Source organism: Melitaea cinxia, chromosome 25 (assembly GCF_905220565.1).
Source record: "Melitaea cinxia chromosome 25, ilMelCinx1.1, whole genome shotgun sequence".
NCBI classification, from domain to species: Eukaryota; Metazoa; Arthropoda; class Insecta; order Lepidoptera; family Nymphalidae; genus Melitaea; species Melitaea cinxia.
The window spans coordinates 2662703-2680886 of record NC_059418.1 but is presented as its reverse complement, the minus strand read 5'-3'; the positions used below and the strand labels follow the sequence as shown (position 1 = coordinate 2680886).

At 35.6% G+C, this 18184-nt stretch overlaps 1 protein-coding gene across 1 annotated transcript; it reads right to left on the bottom strand.

Moving 5' to 3' along the window:
- Positions 1 to 10594: 10594 nt before the first annotated feature.
- Positions 10595 to 12361, bottom strand: LOC123665879 (piggyBac transposable element-derived protein 3-like). Its single transcript, XM_045600110.1, has one exon. The coding sequence runs from the start codon at positions 12359 to 12361 to the stop codon at positions 10595 to 10597; it is 1767 nt and encodes a 588-aa protein (XP_045456066.1).
- Between the last annotated feature and the right edge of the window lie 5823 nt (positions 12362 to 18184).

Genomic DNA, 18184 nt, shown 5'->3' with positions numbered 1-18184 from the left:
AATCTGTGAACACAGTCTAGACACAGCTAGCCATTATATTAGATTCGATAAACCACAGATCCTCGCAAAAGAACACCGATTCCAACCAAGGATGATCCGTGAGGCTATTGAAATTAAAAAACATCCAAATTTCAATAGAGAAGATGGCTGGCAATTACCACCTGCTTGGGACCCCATTATTAATATAATTAAATCAAAAATCAAGCATAATTCACCACAGATTAAAGACTCAATTAGCACATTCTGCGTAGATAGGACTGTATAAGATATTGATGTATGTCGGGTAGTTTCGAATAACTTTGTAACGTTGGGACGTCTGACACCTCAGTCCCCCCGTGACCATGGTTGCTGTAAAGTATCCGAAACGTCGGGAATCAAAAGATAATAATAAACCGCGATAAAATCCGAAAAAAGTTGTTTCATTAAATGAGTAAAATTCGCGTAAACATTAGAAAACAATAGGATAAAAAATGGTTTATTGTGGGTTATCCCTAAGAAATAGACATATACCATCGCGGGCTTTTTTGTAGATCTTTTTAAGGTGTACAATACTGTAGTACATTATTTTGATCTATCTCGTAGGGTTCAGCCAGCGTTTGCAATGTAAGCGCAAAAAATGTGTTTATTAACCTTTTAACCGCGCGACTTTTTATCAGTTGTCGTGCTCCCACCGCCAGGCACATTGAATCGTAGATAAATACCTACAATAAATAGTGTTGTTGATAGGTAAATTTTTCGATGTCGATATTTCGCTATAATTATGATAGTTGTATTTATGAGCTTGGTTAACTAACAACTACGTACATACTTAACTATTACTGTATACTCTATGAAAATATCCGACATTTTTGTAAGCAAATAAAACATCGAGCGATTTATTAGTAGGTATTTAATTAAATTAACAAAATTATATCACAATAATCTCTATTAATCGACTAGTAGACAAAGTTTTTTTTATTTTAAATTAGCCTTAAATCAAATTTATATCACAATAATCTCTTATTAATCGACTAGTAGTCAAAGTTTTTTATTTTAAATCAGTCTTAAAATTATATCACAATAATCTTTTATTAATCAACTAGTAGTCTAGACTACTAGTATTATTTTTTAATTAGTCTTAAATCAAATTTATATCACAATAATCTCTTATTAATCGACTAGTTATTTTTTCCTTTTCTTATAAATCCTAACCTAGAATAAATCTTTGAATCACAATTGTTTTTTTCATCACAATTAAACAGTTGTAGAGTAAGTGCGCCAATTATGGACTAGTTCCGTAATATGGACTACCTACATTTCTCAAAAACCATCGGTCGTATTTAGTTATCGGTCTCCGCACACTAAATTCCACCCCTCCCGCGGCTCGTTAGTCGCTTGCCGGTCGTCAGAGAGCACTAACGCATTCACGGCAGCCATTTTTCATTTTTATAATCGTGTGATGTAATTTTTTACTTAACTTCGTAAGGTCATAATTTCAGCAAATATTACTGTTTAGGAAAGTGGATTAAACTAGGGGAAAGGTGAGTTATTTTACAATTATTCATAATATGTTGATATATCCAATAGTTTTAATAATTTTTTTAGCAACAATATTAATCTAGAAATGTATGTGTATTATAATATGGACCACCGGCATGTTTTAAATATGGACTAGTGGTCCATATTACAAACACTCACTTATATTTTAATTTGATTGTTTTAGGATGGCATCTACAAATTCTACAACCAAAGAAAAGACCAGACAAACATGGGATAAAGATGCAATGGCTAATGCAATTAAAGCTATACGAGATAAGCAAATGGGTTTTTTAAAAGCATCTTAAACATACGGAGTGCCCAAAACTACGCTTATACGCTTATCGAAAATGGAAGACCAATCACTTAGCGACGTTACGAATCATAAACTTGGAAGAAAATCAACTTTGCCGAGTGAATTGGAAGCTGAATTATCTGATTATATCCTAGAAATTGAAAAATCTGGATTTGGTCTTACGCGCAGCGACATCAGATCTTTAGCTTACCAGCTAACGGAACAGAATAATTTAAAGCACACGTTTTTACAGAATAATGAATCTGCGGGAAGATCATGGTTGAGGTTATTCCTCAAGCGCCATCCTAACTATCCTTTCGCCGCCCAATAGACACATCAATCGCTAGAATTAAAGGATTTAACAAAGAAAATGTAAACGAATTTTTTGACTTGTTAGAGAGCTCTTTTGATCAAATCCAGTATCCTGCAACCAATGTTTATAACGTGAATGAAACTGGGATTTCAGTGGTGCCATCAAAAATGCCGGAGATACTAGCTCTCAAGGGCAAAAAACAAATAGGAACCGTAAAGTCAGCAGAACGTGGATCTACGATCACTTGTGTGATATTTATGAGTGCAGGTGGCACATTTGTCCCGCCGATGATGATATTCCCGAGGAAATGGGACAACCCACTACTGATGAAAGGTGCTCCACTTGGTGCCATCCATGCTTGTCATCTATCAGGATAGATACAATTTGATCTATTTACTCAATGGTTCGAGCATTTTTTCAGTCAATGATAGTACCGTTGAAAGTCCTGATCGTTCCCAAAATCAAAATGGTAAATGTTTGTATTGTAATGGGCTTTTTTTCTGAAGACGTTCATGGAGAGATATGGATCCAATGTGCATCATGTTGGGAGTGGGCTCAAAATGTGCTGGCATAGAAGATAAGGTTGTTTTTTTTTTGGATGTGAATTGTGTACTAGCAATTAGTTTAATCTTATTAATTGACTGATTTAATTTTGGGCAACACGCCCTTTTTTCTCAATAATTTTGAACCAAATTGACTATGGTCCATATTTAAAACCATGTGGTCCATATTTTGTACACTTTTTGCTAATGCATAATAATGACATATTTTAGAAAATGTTGATTATTTCTAAGATGTTCATGTTTCTTAAGAATTCTAACAATCGTTTTTGATACCCAATAATTACCGAACCATCCAAAATATATAAGGCTGATTAATCTTTATAATTCTGAGTTTTATTACACAAAATCCTTATGGTGGTCCATAATTGGCGCACTTACTCTAGTAATAGTAGGTACATGATTCATAAAATTATTCGTTGTCTGTATTTATCAGACGTATTATAGTTGTCACAAAATTTATATACGTTTCTATAAATTTATTCCTGCGAGTCACATTAGTACCGAAGTGTTTTTCGGCTAATATTTTTGCCGTTTTTGAAATTAGATCAGTGCTGGTATCGTATTGTGTGCCTACAGATGATGTTTTTATTAGAGTTTGTGTTCCTCTTGATACAAATAAATCAGGCATACTATCTATACTGCGTAAGTCACCGTCATGTGGTACATAATAACAATATTCAGATTGTGCTATCGGAGAAGGCAAACATACATCTATATTTTCTAGATTCATTTCGTCTTGACTATCATTAGTTGGATTCAAAATTGATTGACTACATTCCTGAGACTCGTCATATTTTCCTTAAAAGCAATAAAATAAATCATAAGTACCGAAATAAAAAATCAAAATGGCGTATCAATTGGCACAATTTACTTACTTTTCGATGTCATTTCGTTTTCTATCAAATTCAAATTTAATGTTGAACAAAAATGTGACGTTCAAAGTGTATTTATAACTAGGTTACAATTCGCATAACACTTGCACTGAACAGTATAAAAAGACGTGGGCTCGGTGTGTTTGACACGGACAAAGTAAAGAAGCCAGGCAAGTTGCCTCAGTGAGGCAACCAATAAAAGAAAATTAGTGACAGGATGATGTACCTACTTAAGTGTCGATATTTAGTCTATAGTTTCTATCTATGGTACTCAGCAGCACATGTGTCAATGCAAAGATAAACATTACACGTTACATACATAAACCGCGTGTGTAATCTTTTATTCTTAGTGGCGCACACTTTACAACGCTGACTTTTGCCACTGGGAATTCTTACAGGAAAATGTACCAAAGCATCGTTATGTAGACTGCGAAGAGGATTGGACTGAGTACGAGAAGTGAATGCTCATCTAGTATTTAGCAATTAATCTTTTATTTTTTTCTAAAAGTTGCCTTATCACATGTAATTGAAAATCTGCAAAACATTTTTTGTTATTATTATTTTTTAAGATTCTGAACAAATAAAAAGCATTAAGCATAAACAAATCGATGATGTGAAAGCCTAATTTTTTATGCCACTTCCTCGTTTTCCTTATACAGCCTAAGGTACTCATCATCATGTCGGCGGTGTCCACCGAACCCATATTTATACTATAATCTATTACATATTGCGGTTTTAATTTTGGCACACCAGTAAATTTATCCAAACTATCTGACGGAACAATTTTGTCATCATGTATGGTAGACAGCATGATAACAGCTTTTTTGTCTTGCCATTTTAACGCTAAAAGAGGAGGAGATGAATATGCTTCTATTTCTCCACGCTTAAGTTTTTTGAATTTTGGCATACCTTTCCTATTATTTTTAACGGTACCGCATGCATAAATGCCTCTTCGTTTTAAATACAGAAAAAGTCGCGGACTCGAATACCAATTATCGACGTATAGCTCACGATTACTATGATAATAGCCTGTAACAGTTCAGTGACTACTGATCCTGTAATACCTAAATTCGGTACCTCCACTATTTGTGTTTGTGACCCACAGTAAACAATAAAATCACTTATAAACCCAGATTCGACATCACACAAAACAAAAAGTTTGATTGTGAAATGAAATGAAATAAATTAGTACGTATTATCATAGAGAAATAAATAATCAATACCTAACAATAACATTACTGAAATAATCTCAATTCAATCTCAAAAAACATCAAACAACCAGTCACATTGTTAGCATTAAATCGCTACATGGTAACCCATAATAAGACTGCATACTTTTGATGTTCTTTTTTATTTTATTTTTTGAACACCAATGACAATAAAATAAAAAACATAACATAAATAACTCGAGGCGCAACGGTAGGTAGATATATGTAGGTATAAAGCGCGCGTCGGCATCGGCGCGGCTCATTTTTTAGAATATTTACCTATTTCTTTTCAAGATATTTTTGAGATATGAGCTATCACTTTCCTAGTATACAATAAAGCCGCTTCGCGCTCTCTGTTTGTCCCTGTGTATACTTAGATCTTTAAAACGCAACGGATTTTGATGAAGTTTTTTTTAGTACACAGGTTGATTCAAGAGGAAGGTTTATATGTATAATACATGCATAACATAGTAGAGAAACACTGATTATTTTAGATGTTTCTAATATGATGTCGTTAACCTTTTAACTGCGCGTGTCGCATTTATGCGAAACATATTTCCGTGCCCCTACCGCGAGTGTCGTATTTCTACAACAAAAACTGCATCAAGTTACTATTACGCCGTATAAGAACATTTACATACATTTACATTTACATATACAGAACATTTTGTATAAATCCTTCATGGGAGAAAAAAGTTACAAGATGACTTTGTTTAGTAAAAAAATAACCTCAAATCGTTATAGTCACTCAGTACTTGTGTTATTTAAAGTACTGGTTAAGAGTGTACGATCACCGTTCACGACCATGTTGCAGAACTGAATACAACTGCATAAAGATTTCACTTGCATTTAAACAGCCACCCAACACAACAAACCAAGAAACTGCATCAAGTTTCTATTACGCCGTATAAGGATTGACAAATCGAAACAGGTAGCGCGGCGGACGCGACTGATTTCTAAAAGTGAAAGTAGGCCGAGGCGAGGCCGCGCGACAACGTTGACCGGGAAGCGGGCGACCGGAGTGAAACTTAACTTTTAAACAGCTATCGCGAGCGTGTATAAAAGCAAAGGCCGGGCGTAGGATCGGTACAGTCGACTATGAACACCAAGACAGTATACTACTACCATATCATAACCAGGGCAGACATCGAGGAGGAACTTAAAAGTAAGCAAATATATACCGTTGTTCACTTTAAAAATGAAGCGTGTTTTAACTAATGCGGACTCGGACGACGATAACCAACACTCTCAACTGACGAGGAAGCCAATACCGGAGGGTCAAGACGAGACGGGGATATACAATTGGCAGAAACTGAGAGAGAAGAAAGCTCTGAACTATGTGCTGGAGCAGAAGGGATTGGGGTCACTGAAGGCGATGGCGGATATAGAGTCAGATAGGGAAATGGACGAACCAGAAGATACTCTGTCGGGGGAGGCAGCACAGAAAGGCCTGGAGACAACACTGAAGACATGGGAGGGGGAGTATATCCAGTCGGTACGTATATCGCAAAGTCTCAAAACGAACTGTCAGCAGTTTATAACGGACCTAATAAACTCATCGCTTACCATCAGGGAACAAGAAGACGGCATTGGCACCTACCTCGTCTACATTAGTCACAATAAACAGTGGGGTTTTAACTCTAGATTGGGACGAATTATTCGAGAAAGAACCTACAAGACAACAAGCATTAATTGCCTGTCTTGTCTACGCGAGTATATTTATTCCGGGAATGGTCGTCAAGTACTACAAGACATTCTCGGCAACGAACATCTTGAAGCTTGTAAATGCGCCGGTCATTCGTGTGGAATGGTCGGGTACGATAGGTGGTCGGCTGAGAACTACGAGGCTGACTGTTCCGAAAGGGGAGATTCAATACTTCGAGATGAAAGCCCAACACTATCGGAAGAACAGTCAGGACTGGTGGATGCAGTTGGTGAAATCGATGAGCATAACCTACGAAAACGACTTCGGCACGGAGATAAAGTATCACGCAAAAACCGGGAAATTTTATACGGACGGCAAAACAATACAAACAACAATGTCAATAGAAAAAATCGCAATTCTTATGACAGAAATACAGATATTATATTACTTTTATGCGAAAACAGTGCTTTCTCAGAATCAGAGGCTATGGAAGTGCTTGCAAGAACGCCTGAGGGGATTGAGTTTATCTGCTCTAAACAGTATCAAGAGAGGATCAAAAACTACATCCACATTAGCAGATTTTTGGTATTTCAGTCTTAATATCGCACTTGTCTTTATACTTAACGTCTGTCGACATCGGCATTCCAGACGCCAACAATTTCCACTGCTCAAACTGATTTTCTGTTAATTTACATTCGTCCATGAAGCACGCATTGCTGTGTAACAGGTTACTTCTTCTTCTTCTTCTTCTTTAAAGACTATGGCTCCATCAGTTTTTCGCCGATGATTTTGCCAATGACAAGTACCTACTGAAAGTGTATAAGTCCGGGAACGGTCCGTTTTTGACAGTACAATAGTGGGATAAGCCGCTTAAACTGCAGTTAGTTGAAAATATTTGACATGATTATTTAACTTTAATTTATTGGTAAATTATAATTTTATATCATTGATTCTAATAAACTTAGCTAAGACAACACAAAAAGAAGATGGCACTAAAGTTAGAAGAAAACAAACATTAACCGGCCGCGGAATGTTTTTGGGAAGCATATCATATAGTGATACAGTTAATTTCAGACAATTAAAAAATAAATGATCGAGAGATCCTTACTCCAAGCCACATTCACATAAGGAACTATCACGAATGCATAACTTAGCTAAGAACACAGGTGTGCAGGAGAAACCCAATCGTATACGGTATAATCGTATACGTATAATTATCGACGTAGTTATTTTACCTAGGTCGGAGTATTTAAAAAACTATGGCTTGATAGGGATACAGAGCTGGATATTGCCATAATATTTACCTTAACTAGTCTTGAAGATTGCCATAATCTATCTCAAGATTTATCCAGGCATTGTTTAGCCAAACTTCTAAAGTCTCGCGTAAAGCATTTATTATATTTATTGCAGCCTAGGTGAATGGCGTCTTTTGCACATATGTCTGCCATCTCATTACCTGTTATACCGCTGTGACTCGGTATCCAAGCAAGCGCTACTTCAATATTCGACTGATAACATTTGAACAGTGTTTCTTTTATCTTTAGAGTAATATGAAGATTATTTTTAGCATGAAATGGACTTTTCAATAAATCCTGGAGGCAGCTTCGAGAGTCAGTGAATACTACAGATTTATTAAGACCATGAGATTCAATATACAAGACAGCTTCCAAAATGGCAATACATTCACCTGAGAAAGCTTTATCATTGAACCGTAGGTGTCCATAATCGTTTCGTCGAGTCGTTTCGTCGAGTCGTCGTAATTTCTACAGCTTTTCCCAACAATACGGTGATATCGTCGTACATATATTCTTCCAGCTGCTTCCTAAACGTTATCGTTATTGTCCTTTCGTTTATTGCCTCTTTTGCGCTTGGAACTTTACAATACATTTCGATTGGATAATTACTACATGTATACAAGATGCATTTCTTAATGTCGCACCTGTCTTTATACTTAACGTCTATCGACATCGGCATTCCAGACGCCAACAATTTACACTGCTCAAACTGGTTTTCTGTTAATTTACATTCGTCCATGAAGCACGCACTGCTGTGTAACAAGTTACTAAAGTTGAAACTCGAGTTTGGCGTCAAACCCGTCACAGTCTACAAAAGTTAAACGGACATTCTATGAAAGAGGACATTATCATCGTTTTGCCCGTCGATGGTACTCCAAAGAAAAATAAATTATTCTTTTTACCAGTCTTACCAGTTAAGTGGTTAAATGTTAAACTTGCAAATTTTCCTATCTTAATGTCATTATTTTTTAAAATGTTAACTAAAGTTTTGAATGACGTGTCTTGATATTCGTCTGTCATCAGTTCTGTGTGCATTTTTTTAAATTTTGCCTTGGCTCTTTCGAATCTTTGTTTTATTGGTTCCTGAAATACCAAAATTCTGCTAATGCGGATGTAGTTTTTGATCCTCTCTTGATTCTGTTTAAAGCAGATAAACTCAATCCCCTCAGGCGTTCTTGCAAGCACTTCCATAGCCTCTGATTCTGAGAAAGCACTGTTTTCGCATAAAAGTAATATAATATCTGTATTTCTGTCATAAGAATTGCGATTTTTTCTATTGACATTGTTGTTTGTATTGTTTTGCCGTCCGTATAAAATTTCCCGGTTTTTGCGTGATACTTTATCTCCGTGTCGAAGTCGTTTTCGTAGGTTATGCTCATCGATTTCACCAACTGCATCCACCAGTCCTGACTGTTCTTCCGATAGTGTTGGGCTTTCATCTCGAAGTATTGAATCTCCCCTTTCGGAACAGTCAGCCTCGTAGTTCTCAGCCGACCACCTATCGTACCCGACCATTCCACACGAATGACCGGCGCATTTACAAGCTTCAAGATGTTCGTTGCCGAGAATGTCTTGTAGTACTTGACGACCATTCCCGGAATAAACATACTCGCGTAGACAAGACAGGCAATTAATGCTTGTTGTTTTGCAGGTTATTTCTCGAATAATTCGTCCCAATCTAGAGTTAAAACCCCACTGTTTATTGTGACTAATGTAGACGAGGTAGGTGCCAATGCCGTCTTCTTGTTCCCTGGTGGTAAGCGATGAGTTTATAAGGTCCGTTATAAACTGCTGACACTTCGTTTTGAGACTTTGCGATATACGTACCGACTGGATATACTCCCCCTCCCATGTCTTCAGTGTTGTCTCCAGGCCTTTCTGTGCTGCCTCCCCCGACAGAGTATCTTCTGGTTCGTCCATTTCCCCATCTGACTCTATATCCGCCATCGCCTTCAGTGACCCCAATCCCGTCTGCTCCAGCACATAGTTCAAAGCCTTCTCCTCTCTCAGTTTCTGCCAATTGTATATCCCCGTCTCGTCTTGACCCTTCGGTATTGGCTTCCTCGTCAGTTGAGAGTGTTGGTTCTCGTCGTCCGAGTCCGCATTTGTTAAAACACGCTTCATTTTTAAAGTGAACAACGGGATATATTTGCTTACTTTTAAGTTCCTCCTCGATGTCTGCCCTGGTTATGATGTGGTAGTAGTATACTGTCTTGGTGTTCATAGTCGACTGTACCGATCCTACGCCCGGCCTTTGCTTTTATACACGCTCGCGATAGCTGTTTAAAAGTTAAGTTTCACTCCGGTCGCCCGCTTCCCGGTCAACGTTGTCGCGCGGCCTCGCCTCGGCCTACTTTCACTTTTAGAAATCAGTCGCGTCCGCCGCGCTACCTGTTTCGATTTGTCAATCCTTATACGGCGTTAAACGCCATGGGGGTCACCGGTGACCTCATCTGGTTTACATTATTGCGCCATGGGGGTCACCGGTGATCTCAAGCGAAAGGCATATTCTAAATGTATTTTAGGGCCGCCGGTCACGCGTATCGCTTATTTCGTGTATGCGAGTGGCCGGCATGGCGCTCTAGAGTAATCCTTTTCAAGGGGACGCAGCTACTTAGAAATTTTTAAGAAATATAGACAAAAACCTCAGGATATGTAGAAAAAGTAAGAAAACGACTTAATTTCATGATGAATCTTTTTAATCACATTAAAACTTTAATTTATTATAATATATACGTTATGAAAAAATATAAAATAAACATAAGAAATTATTTTTGAAAAAAAAAATCATGTTTCAGAGATACAAAATAACAGGAAATGCTACGAAAATAACCACTAAAACAAAAATACAATCAAAAAACTTTAATTAATTAACTAAAAATATAAAACTACACATAACGATGAACTTTATTAAAACAACTTAAACAGAGATGTGGTTCTCCATCACATTGACCACAAAAAGTATTGACCTTTTTAGTTTTATTTTTCGCCTGTTTTCGTCCAAATTGCTTTACCATATCTTTGTAACACTGTACACAAAATCGTCTAGTATTTCTAACTTTCCCGGATTTTGTTTGCAACTCGTGCTTTAATCGTTTGGGTCTTGATACCGTTACTACTGACTCGTTCTGTTGAGAATCTGACGAACATGTTAGATACTCTACTAGAGACTTTCGAAACTCTACAATGGACATTTTTGTGTTCCTACTTTCGGTAAACATAACCCATGCATTAACTATGGCAATATTCAACAAAATCTCAATACCAAGTTTCCGGTACCATTTTACAGTTTTGCGCAAGGGAGACGAATACGACGACATTTGGTCGCTCAAATCGACAGATCCTTTTGACTTATTGTAATCTAAAATCATTTTCGGCTTAGTAACTTGTTTGCCCTTTTTAGTGATTGTTGACATTCTATCGGAATGTTTTGTAGATAGCATTATCACATCCCGCTTATCTTTCCATTTTAAAATTGTAATACCGTCCTCGTTTTCCATAGCAATGAAGTCTCCTTTTTGGAGTTTGGCTTCTACTACACTCTTAGGTAAACCTGTTCGGTTTTTCCTAATAGTTCCAATCAAGTGCGTTTGATGTTCCAGTAAATTGTAAGCCAACTCTAAGCTTGTGTACCAATTGTCAGTTGACAAAGTGTGCCCTTTGTTTAATATTTGACTACAAAGAGACATTACCACTTTCGTAGGCGTGGTGTTTACTGTGTCGATATTTTTACCGCTATACAGTGAAAGTTTGCAGGTGTACCCCGGTGTAGTGCACAGTTTAAATAGCTTTAAACCATATTTATGACGCTTACTTTTATTGTATTGTCTAAAAACAATACGTCCTCTGAATGGAACCTGACTTTCGTCTACACAAATGTCTTCTTTTGGTGAATAATATTTTTGGAATGTAATATTAACCATATCTATAATCGGCCTTATCTTAAATATTCGATCAGATTTATTTGCTGTTTCGTTATTACTAAAATGTAGGTACTGTAGAATAATTTCGAATCTATTTCGGCTCATGATGGTAGATGGGAATGTTTGCCCTAATATTTTATCTCTGCTCCAGTAATAATTTAACTTTGGAAGTCTTACAAGACCCATATATAAAATAAGCCCAAAGAAGCGTTTAATTTCATGTCTATCAGTTGGTTTCCAAGCATGAGATCTTGATGACGGTTTTACATTTTTGGATTCGCTAGATTGTAAGGCAAATAAGTTGGTCTGCTCTACAATTATATCGAAAATTTCATCAGGCACTAAAAGACTATAAAAAGCTCCCGGGTCTGCGTCTTTCAATATATTAGAAATTTCTTTACTCATACCTGAAGTTTCCGTGAAAGGTATAATAGAAGGTTGTTGACGCCTAGGGCGTGACCATTTCTTTGACACACGGTCTGAAGCGGTAATATTGCTTGTCACGTAATTTCTAATAGAATCCGACTCACTCTCACTGTCGCTTCGGATGATTAATCGTCTCCGTTTTTTTGGAATGCACAACTGTTCTTCGTTTGAATTTGACGACTGTAGATATGATTGACTATCTTGTTCATCCTGCTGAACAATGCTAGTCTCGAGTAATGCTATTTCCCTCAAATCTGCCTGAGTAAATTCAAAATCTTCGAAATTTGAACTATCAAACATTTCCATTTTTAAGTCTATTGTAATGTTTATAATATTATTGTAATATTTATAATATTATTGTAATGTTTATAATATTATTATTCACTACACAAAATATCACACTAATTATGTACTTGATGCGAATTATTACACTAACAACAATGCACGTACGACTTTGCTTCATGAGCGCTAGCGCAGTACTGAGGGGGCGGGTGGGCGGCGCGGTGACCGGCGTGGCGTCTTCGTAACGAAAAATGATTTTATTACTTTAAAGCGCCACGGGGGTCACCGGTGACCTCAAGAGGTTTTTTTATTTTATTTACGGAACCCTACGTCAGATCTTTATAATAAACAATATACGTAAATAACTTGATAAAATACATCCATTTCAAGAATTTTTTTTTTTAACAAAAAATCACTTTTCCTGGATGGCGTTTAACGTGTTAAAAGTTAAGTTTCACTCCGGTCGCCCGCTTCCCGGTCAACGTTGTCGCACGGCCTCGCCTCGGCCTACTTTCATTTTTAGAAATCAGTCGCGTCCGCCGCGCTACCTGTTTCGATTTGTCAATCCTTATACGGCGTAATAGAAACTTGATGCAGTTTCTTGGTTTGTTGTGCTGGGTGGCTGTTTAAATGCAAGTAAAATCTTTATGCAGTTGTATTCAGTTCTGCAACATGGTCGTGAACGGTGATCGTACACTCTTAACCAGTACTTTAAATAACACAAGTACTGAGTGACTATAACGATTTGAGGTTATTTTTTTACTAAACAAAGTCATCTTGTAACTTTTTTCTCCCATGAAGGATTTCTGCAAAATGTTCTGTATTTGATAAAGGACTATAGTTTCTATAGAATAACACTAAAATCATCAATGTAACATTCAGGCTCAACTTTCTATGGACGTTCGCCCGCCTCCTTTGAGTGTAGATAAAATGATAAAAACTAAATGGGTTATTCATGATTTCAGTGAATTTATCGTTTAAAAGTGGTGGATCATAAGATGTGTGATTTGATATTTATTGTGAGTAGGGTTGGCCATCACCGAGTGGTGCTGTAACCTGAAAGATATTATTATTTTAATTGTACTTAAATTATAGAAATAAATTATAAAGAGTGACTTGGAATTACAAAGATTTGTTTGAACTGTATAGTTTGTAAATGGAAATATGTAAAATAATAGTATTTTAATTGTATAGTGTATATATTTTTTTTGTATATTGTTTAAAACTAAATACTTATAAATCTCGAACTATCTAATATTGTTCAAACTACGTGTCGAGATGATTATTACAATCTCGCAAGGGTCTTCAACGATTTCCGTGTACTAATTGATTCCTACCTGATTTCTTGATAATATAATTTTCGTCAAAACCTTTTCTTGCAATTTCATAAGGTCCTTCCCATTTACTATCAAGATTATTAGGATTTGGGACGCGGAGCATGACTTTGTCACCTAATTGAAAATCAGCTATGTTTTTTATATTACTGTCGTAGCGTGATTTTGCTTTATTTTTCCTAACCTTAAGGTTTCTTTGAGCTATATCGCGAGAGATTCTAAGATTCTATAAAGCAAACGAGGTTAGTAACCGAATAAGAGTTCATGAGGTGTGAAGCCTGTGGACTGATTAAGTGAGGTATTATGACACATTATAGCTAGGGGTACGATGCGGTCCTAGTCGTGTACGTAGTACGGCATGGAATCGTTCTAGGGAACTGTACTGAATGTGTGTTGTGATCCTAAGAGTTTGACTAGTTGTTTTAATATATTATTTACAAATTCGCCGCCTTGGTCGGAATGGAAGCGCTTAGGGATACCATAATGTTGGCAAAAGATGAGTAGTGACTTTGCAATAGAAATATAGCTTGTTTATCAGGGACAGGATAAGCTTGAACAAATCTAGTTAAGTCGTCTTGTAGTGTCAGTATGTATTTGTTAGAGTCACCTGTAATGTCAGAGTAAGATACTAGATCGATCGTTACTCGTTCAAATGGTTCGGAAGAAGAGGTAGTAATGACGATGGGTGCTTTAAAAGTTTTACGCTGTGTTTTGTTGCGTTGACATGATTTACAATTTTCAATGTAGTTTTTAATAGTATCGGTCATACCTTTCCAAAAGTATTCGCATCTTATTTTACGTGTTGTCTCTATTATTCCCCTATGTCCTGCTAAGGGATTATCATGAAATAATTTTAGTATTTCGGGAATTTCTTCAGCAGTTGAGTATTTTCTCACTGTTCTGGCTCAAATTGAGGCAGTATTAAATTCTAGACCTTTGTTACCTATGTCTGCTGATAGCTCTGATTTTAGTTACCTGACGCCAGGGCATTTTCTGATAGGAACCTGTATGGTTGCATATCCTGAAAGAAATGTTACTGATGTACCTGTTCATAGGCTTAAACATTGGCAAATATGTAATAAATTGACTCAACAATTTTGGAATGTATGGCATAAATATTATTTAAATACTTTGCAGAATAGGCCTAAGTGGCGCGATGATCTAACTAATGTAACTGAAGGCATGTTAGTAATTTTAAAAGAGCCAAAAGCGCCTCCATTGTTTTGGCCAATGGCAAGAGTAGTAAAGGTTTTTCCTGGTAAGGATGGCAAAGTTAGAGCGTTAAATTTACAAATTCCCAATGGGAAAATTTACAATAGGTCCTTGTCAAGTATCTGTATTTTACCTTTTAATTATAATAGTAAGGATTAAGTTTTTATTATTGTAATTTGTTAATTAACATTGCAAAGACTGACAAACTTTGCATTATAATATTATCAAGTTCCTATTTAAAATTTATTTTTACCTGATGGTCATAAAAGGGTTCAATTCAATTTATCCTTGTATTGAATTAACCTTAATATTAATAATCTTAAAAAAAAAATGTTTTTATTAAGCATTGTACCTTGTTATTGTGTTAATGTAAGTTTGCTTTAATTAGTTAACTTTGATTCTGCGTTAACCTATACTTTGAGTTAAATTGTACAACCGTACTGTAAGGTAGGGTGTTAAAAATTAAGAAATGTATATCATTTTGTAAAATAACACAAAATAAATTGTTTGCCGCGTAGGTGGGCAGCATGTTGGAAACACCAACAAAAAACAATATGTAATTAGTATTTAATAAGGCAGCTATTTCAATTTTTTAGATGGTAACTCCATTCCGTCATGTCTATCTCGCTATCTCTTTTATACATTGTTGTCGCTCTCTCTCTCTCTCTCTCTCGGATTTTGGATCGCCGGCAAGGCAGATGTATTTCTTGGTGCGTAAAAAGTAATAAATAGTTAAGTGTGAAAAACCGTCGTTTTGCATTTATAAATCGCCATCAAGTCAACCGCCCACTATCTACCAGCAAGAGCGTCAACATACAGTTCACTCGAAATCTAATATTTCTACACAGAGCACTATAAAAATGATAGAAAGTTATGAAAATAGTAAGAGAACCAAGCATATAGACATAAAAGTTCATTTTATAAAAGATATTGTCAACAAAGGTTTAGTAGTTGTAAAGTATTTATCTTCTCAAAAAATGGTGCTAATATGTTCACTAAGTCGTTTCAAACGTCAGACATCAATACTTGTGTAAATTACTTGGTTTATTAGAATAAGTTTAATTTCGTATTATGTTTTGTTTACAGTTTAAAAGATAAGTATAACAATGTATGTGAAAAGAAAAAGTATTGTAAACTGTCAAAGTCAAAAGTAGAAATGTCAGATACGATAATGTGAAACATTTTAGGGTTGCCATGTTAATGTATAAAATTTCGTTGACAAGTAACAAGTTATTTGTTTTACATAAGTAAAAAAAAATGGAACTTGAACTTGAGCCGTGGTATTGGAAATAATGTTTATTATCTGTAGAATTTCGACATAAGCATTCATTTCTTGTTTTACTCGCTCTCTGTTGTAATGGCGCTGTAAGAGAAACGTAGCTTGTAAAGATGTCTCGATTATTTTAATAATAAAACAATAAACTTGATTTGATTGTGCTAAGGAGTTTTTCTTTATTCAATAAATAGGTGTATGAATTATAAAATTAGACAAAATATTATTGTGAAATGAATAAGAGAGTAGGTAATAAATAATTTTTTTATTCAAAAACCAATAAGCTGAAGTGAAATAATATACAGAAATTAACAAAGAAATATGTATAAATTACCGGACTAATAACAGAACGTCACCAGTGCAGGCAATCCGAGAACGCCGTCACCGTAATTTTACGTGCGGCTCAAGATCAACTAGTCATATTTTGAATAACCGTCGGTTGCGCTTGCGCCGTCGCCGTGATAACACGTGCACACTTTATGATTAGTTCTTTGCTAGTGTCTAGTAGTTGTCAACGATGTTATACGACGACGAAGAACTAATAATTATAGGTTTAAAGTAAAGAACTTTATTTCTCATAAGAATTTAACATTTACTTAAAATGAGATATTTCAGACATCAAACAATGCTAATCGTAGTAGTGACAAGTCAACGGAGAGTGATATTGAATCGATCGGTAATTTTTTTCCATTTTTGTCATAGGTGTAGGTATATGAACATCATTTTAATACGTAATGCTCGTGCAAGAGACTTAACACAAAATCAAGAGACTTTTAGCCCGTGTCCATCTCCAGAGTATTAATTTTTTTATAAAGAAATAACAATCAAGACTGATTAAGTATGTTTAAAGACTGATTAACGTATGTTTGAAGATTAATTTATGTGCGGCACTATACTTAATAAAGAAATTAAATCTTTGATTAAAATTTTGTAATTTTTATTTATTTCATTACTTTGTTTATCAATAACTATACTTTACAATACTATGCAAAATTGTATCTAAAGGTTGCTGGCGCTACAGGCACTTCATGCGAATTATAACATGGCGGTTAAAGGGTTAAGCGAACTGATTTGTATAGTTCGGATTATCACAAAAATAGTGTGTATGATGATGTAGAAGAATTATATGTTCAATTCAAAACTGAGTTAAAAGAAATTTTGTATAAATTAAAAGCGCCCGAGTTAGAAGTAAAGTCAAGTTCAAATAGTCAAGGTGAGAGTTCAGCAAGATGTTTTAAGTTTCCTGAAATTAAAATACCTACCTTTTCCGGTAAGTACACAGAGTGGCAGATATTCAGAGATTTGTTTTTAGGGCTTGTGCATGAAGACAAGTCACTGGATGATGCCCAAAGATTTTATTATTTAAGGGGACATTTAACCGGGGAAGCCAAACAACTATTAAGCAACATTAAGGTGACGTCGGATAGTTATCAAGTTGCCTGGGAGAAATTAGATAGTATGTACAATAATAAAAGGTTTTTGGCGAACGGCATCTTGAAGCGTCTACTAAGACAAAAAAGTTTGTTGTCTGAATCAGCATCGGAAATGAAAAACTTAATTTGTACAACTTGCGATTGTTTAGACTCAGTAAAAAATATTGATGTGGATGTTTCATCTTAGGATATCCTGATTATTCACATTATAAGCATTAAATTAGATAAAGACACGCGAAAAGTATGGGAGTTAAATATATCTTCAGATCCAAGTGACGAATTACTCACGTTTCAAGAATTTTCCAAGTTTTAATAGGGCGTTTTGGAGGTCTAAAAAATATCATTAATAAATTCAATATATATTCTAAGGCACATAACAATGAGAAAAAAATTACTAAATCTTTTCACGTGGTTAAAAATAAACCGATTGTATCGTGTGCGTATTGCAGTGCGGATCATAAAATAACTACGTCCAAAAAATGTGGGGAAGAAAGTAATGAGAAACGCCGTGAGTTCGCGTTAGATAAAAACGTATTTTTTATTTGTTTAAATAGCAACCACTCCGCTAAAATATGTAAAAATGTTGTCCGCTGCC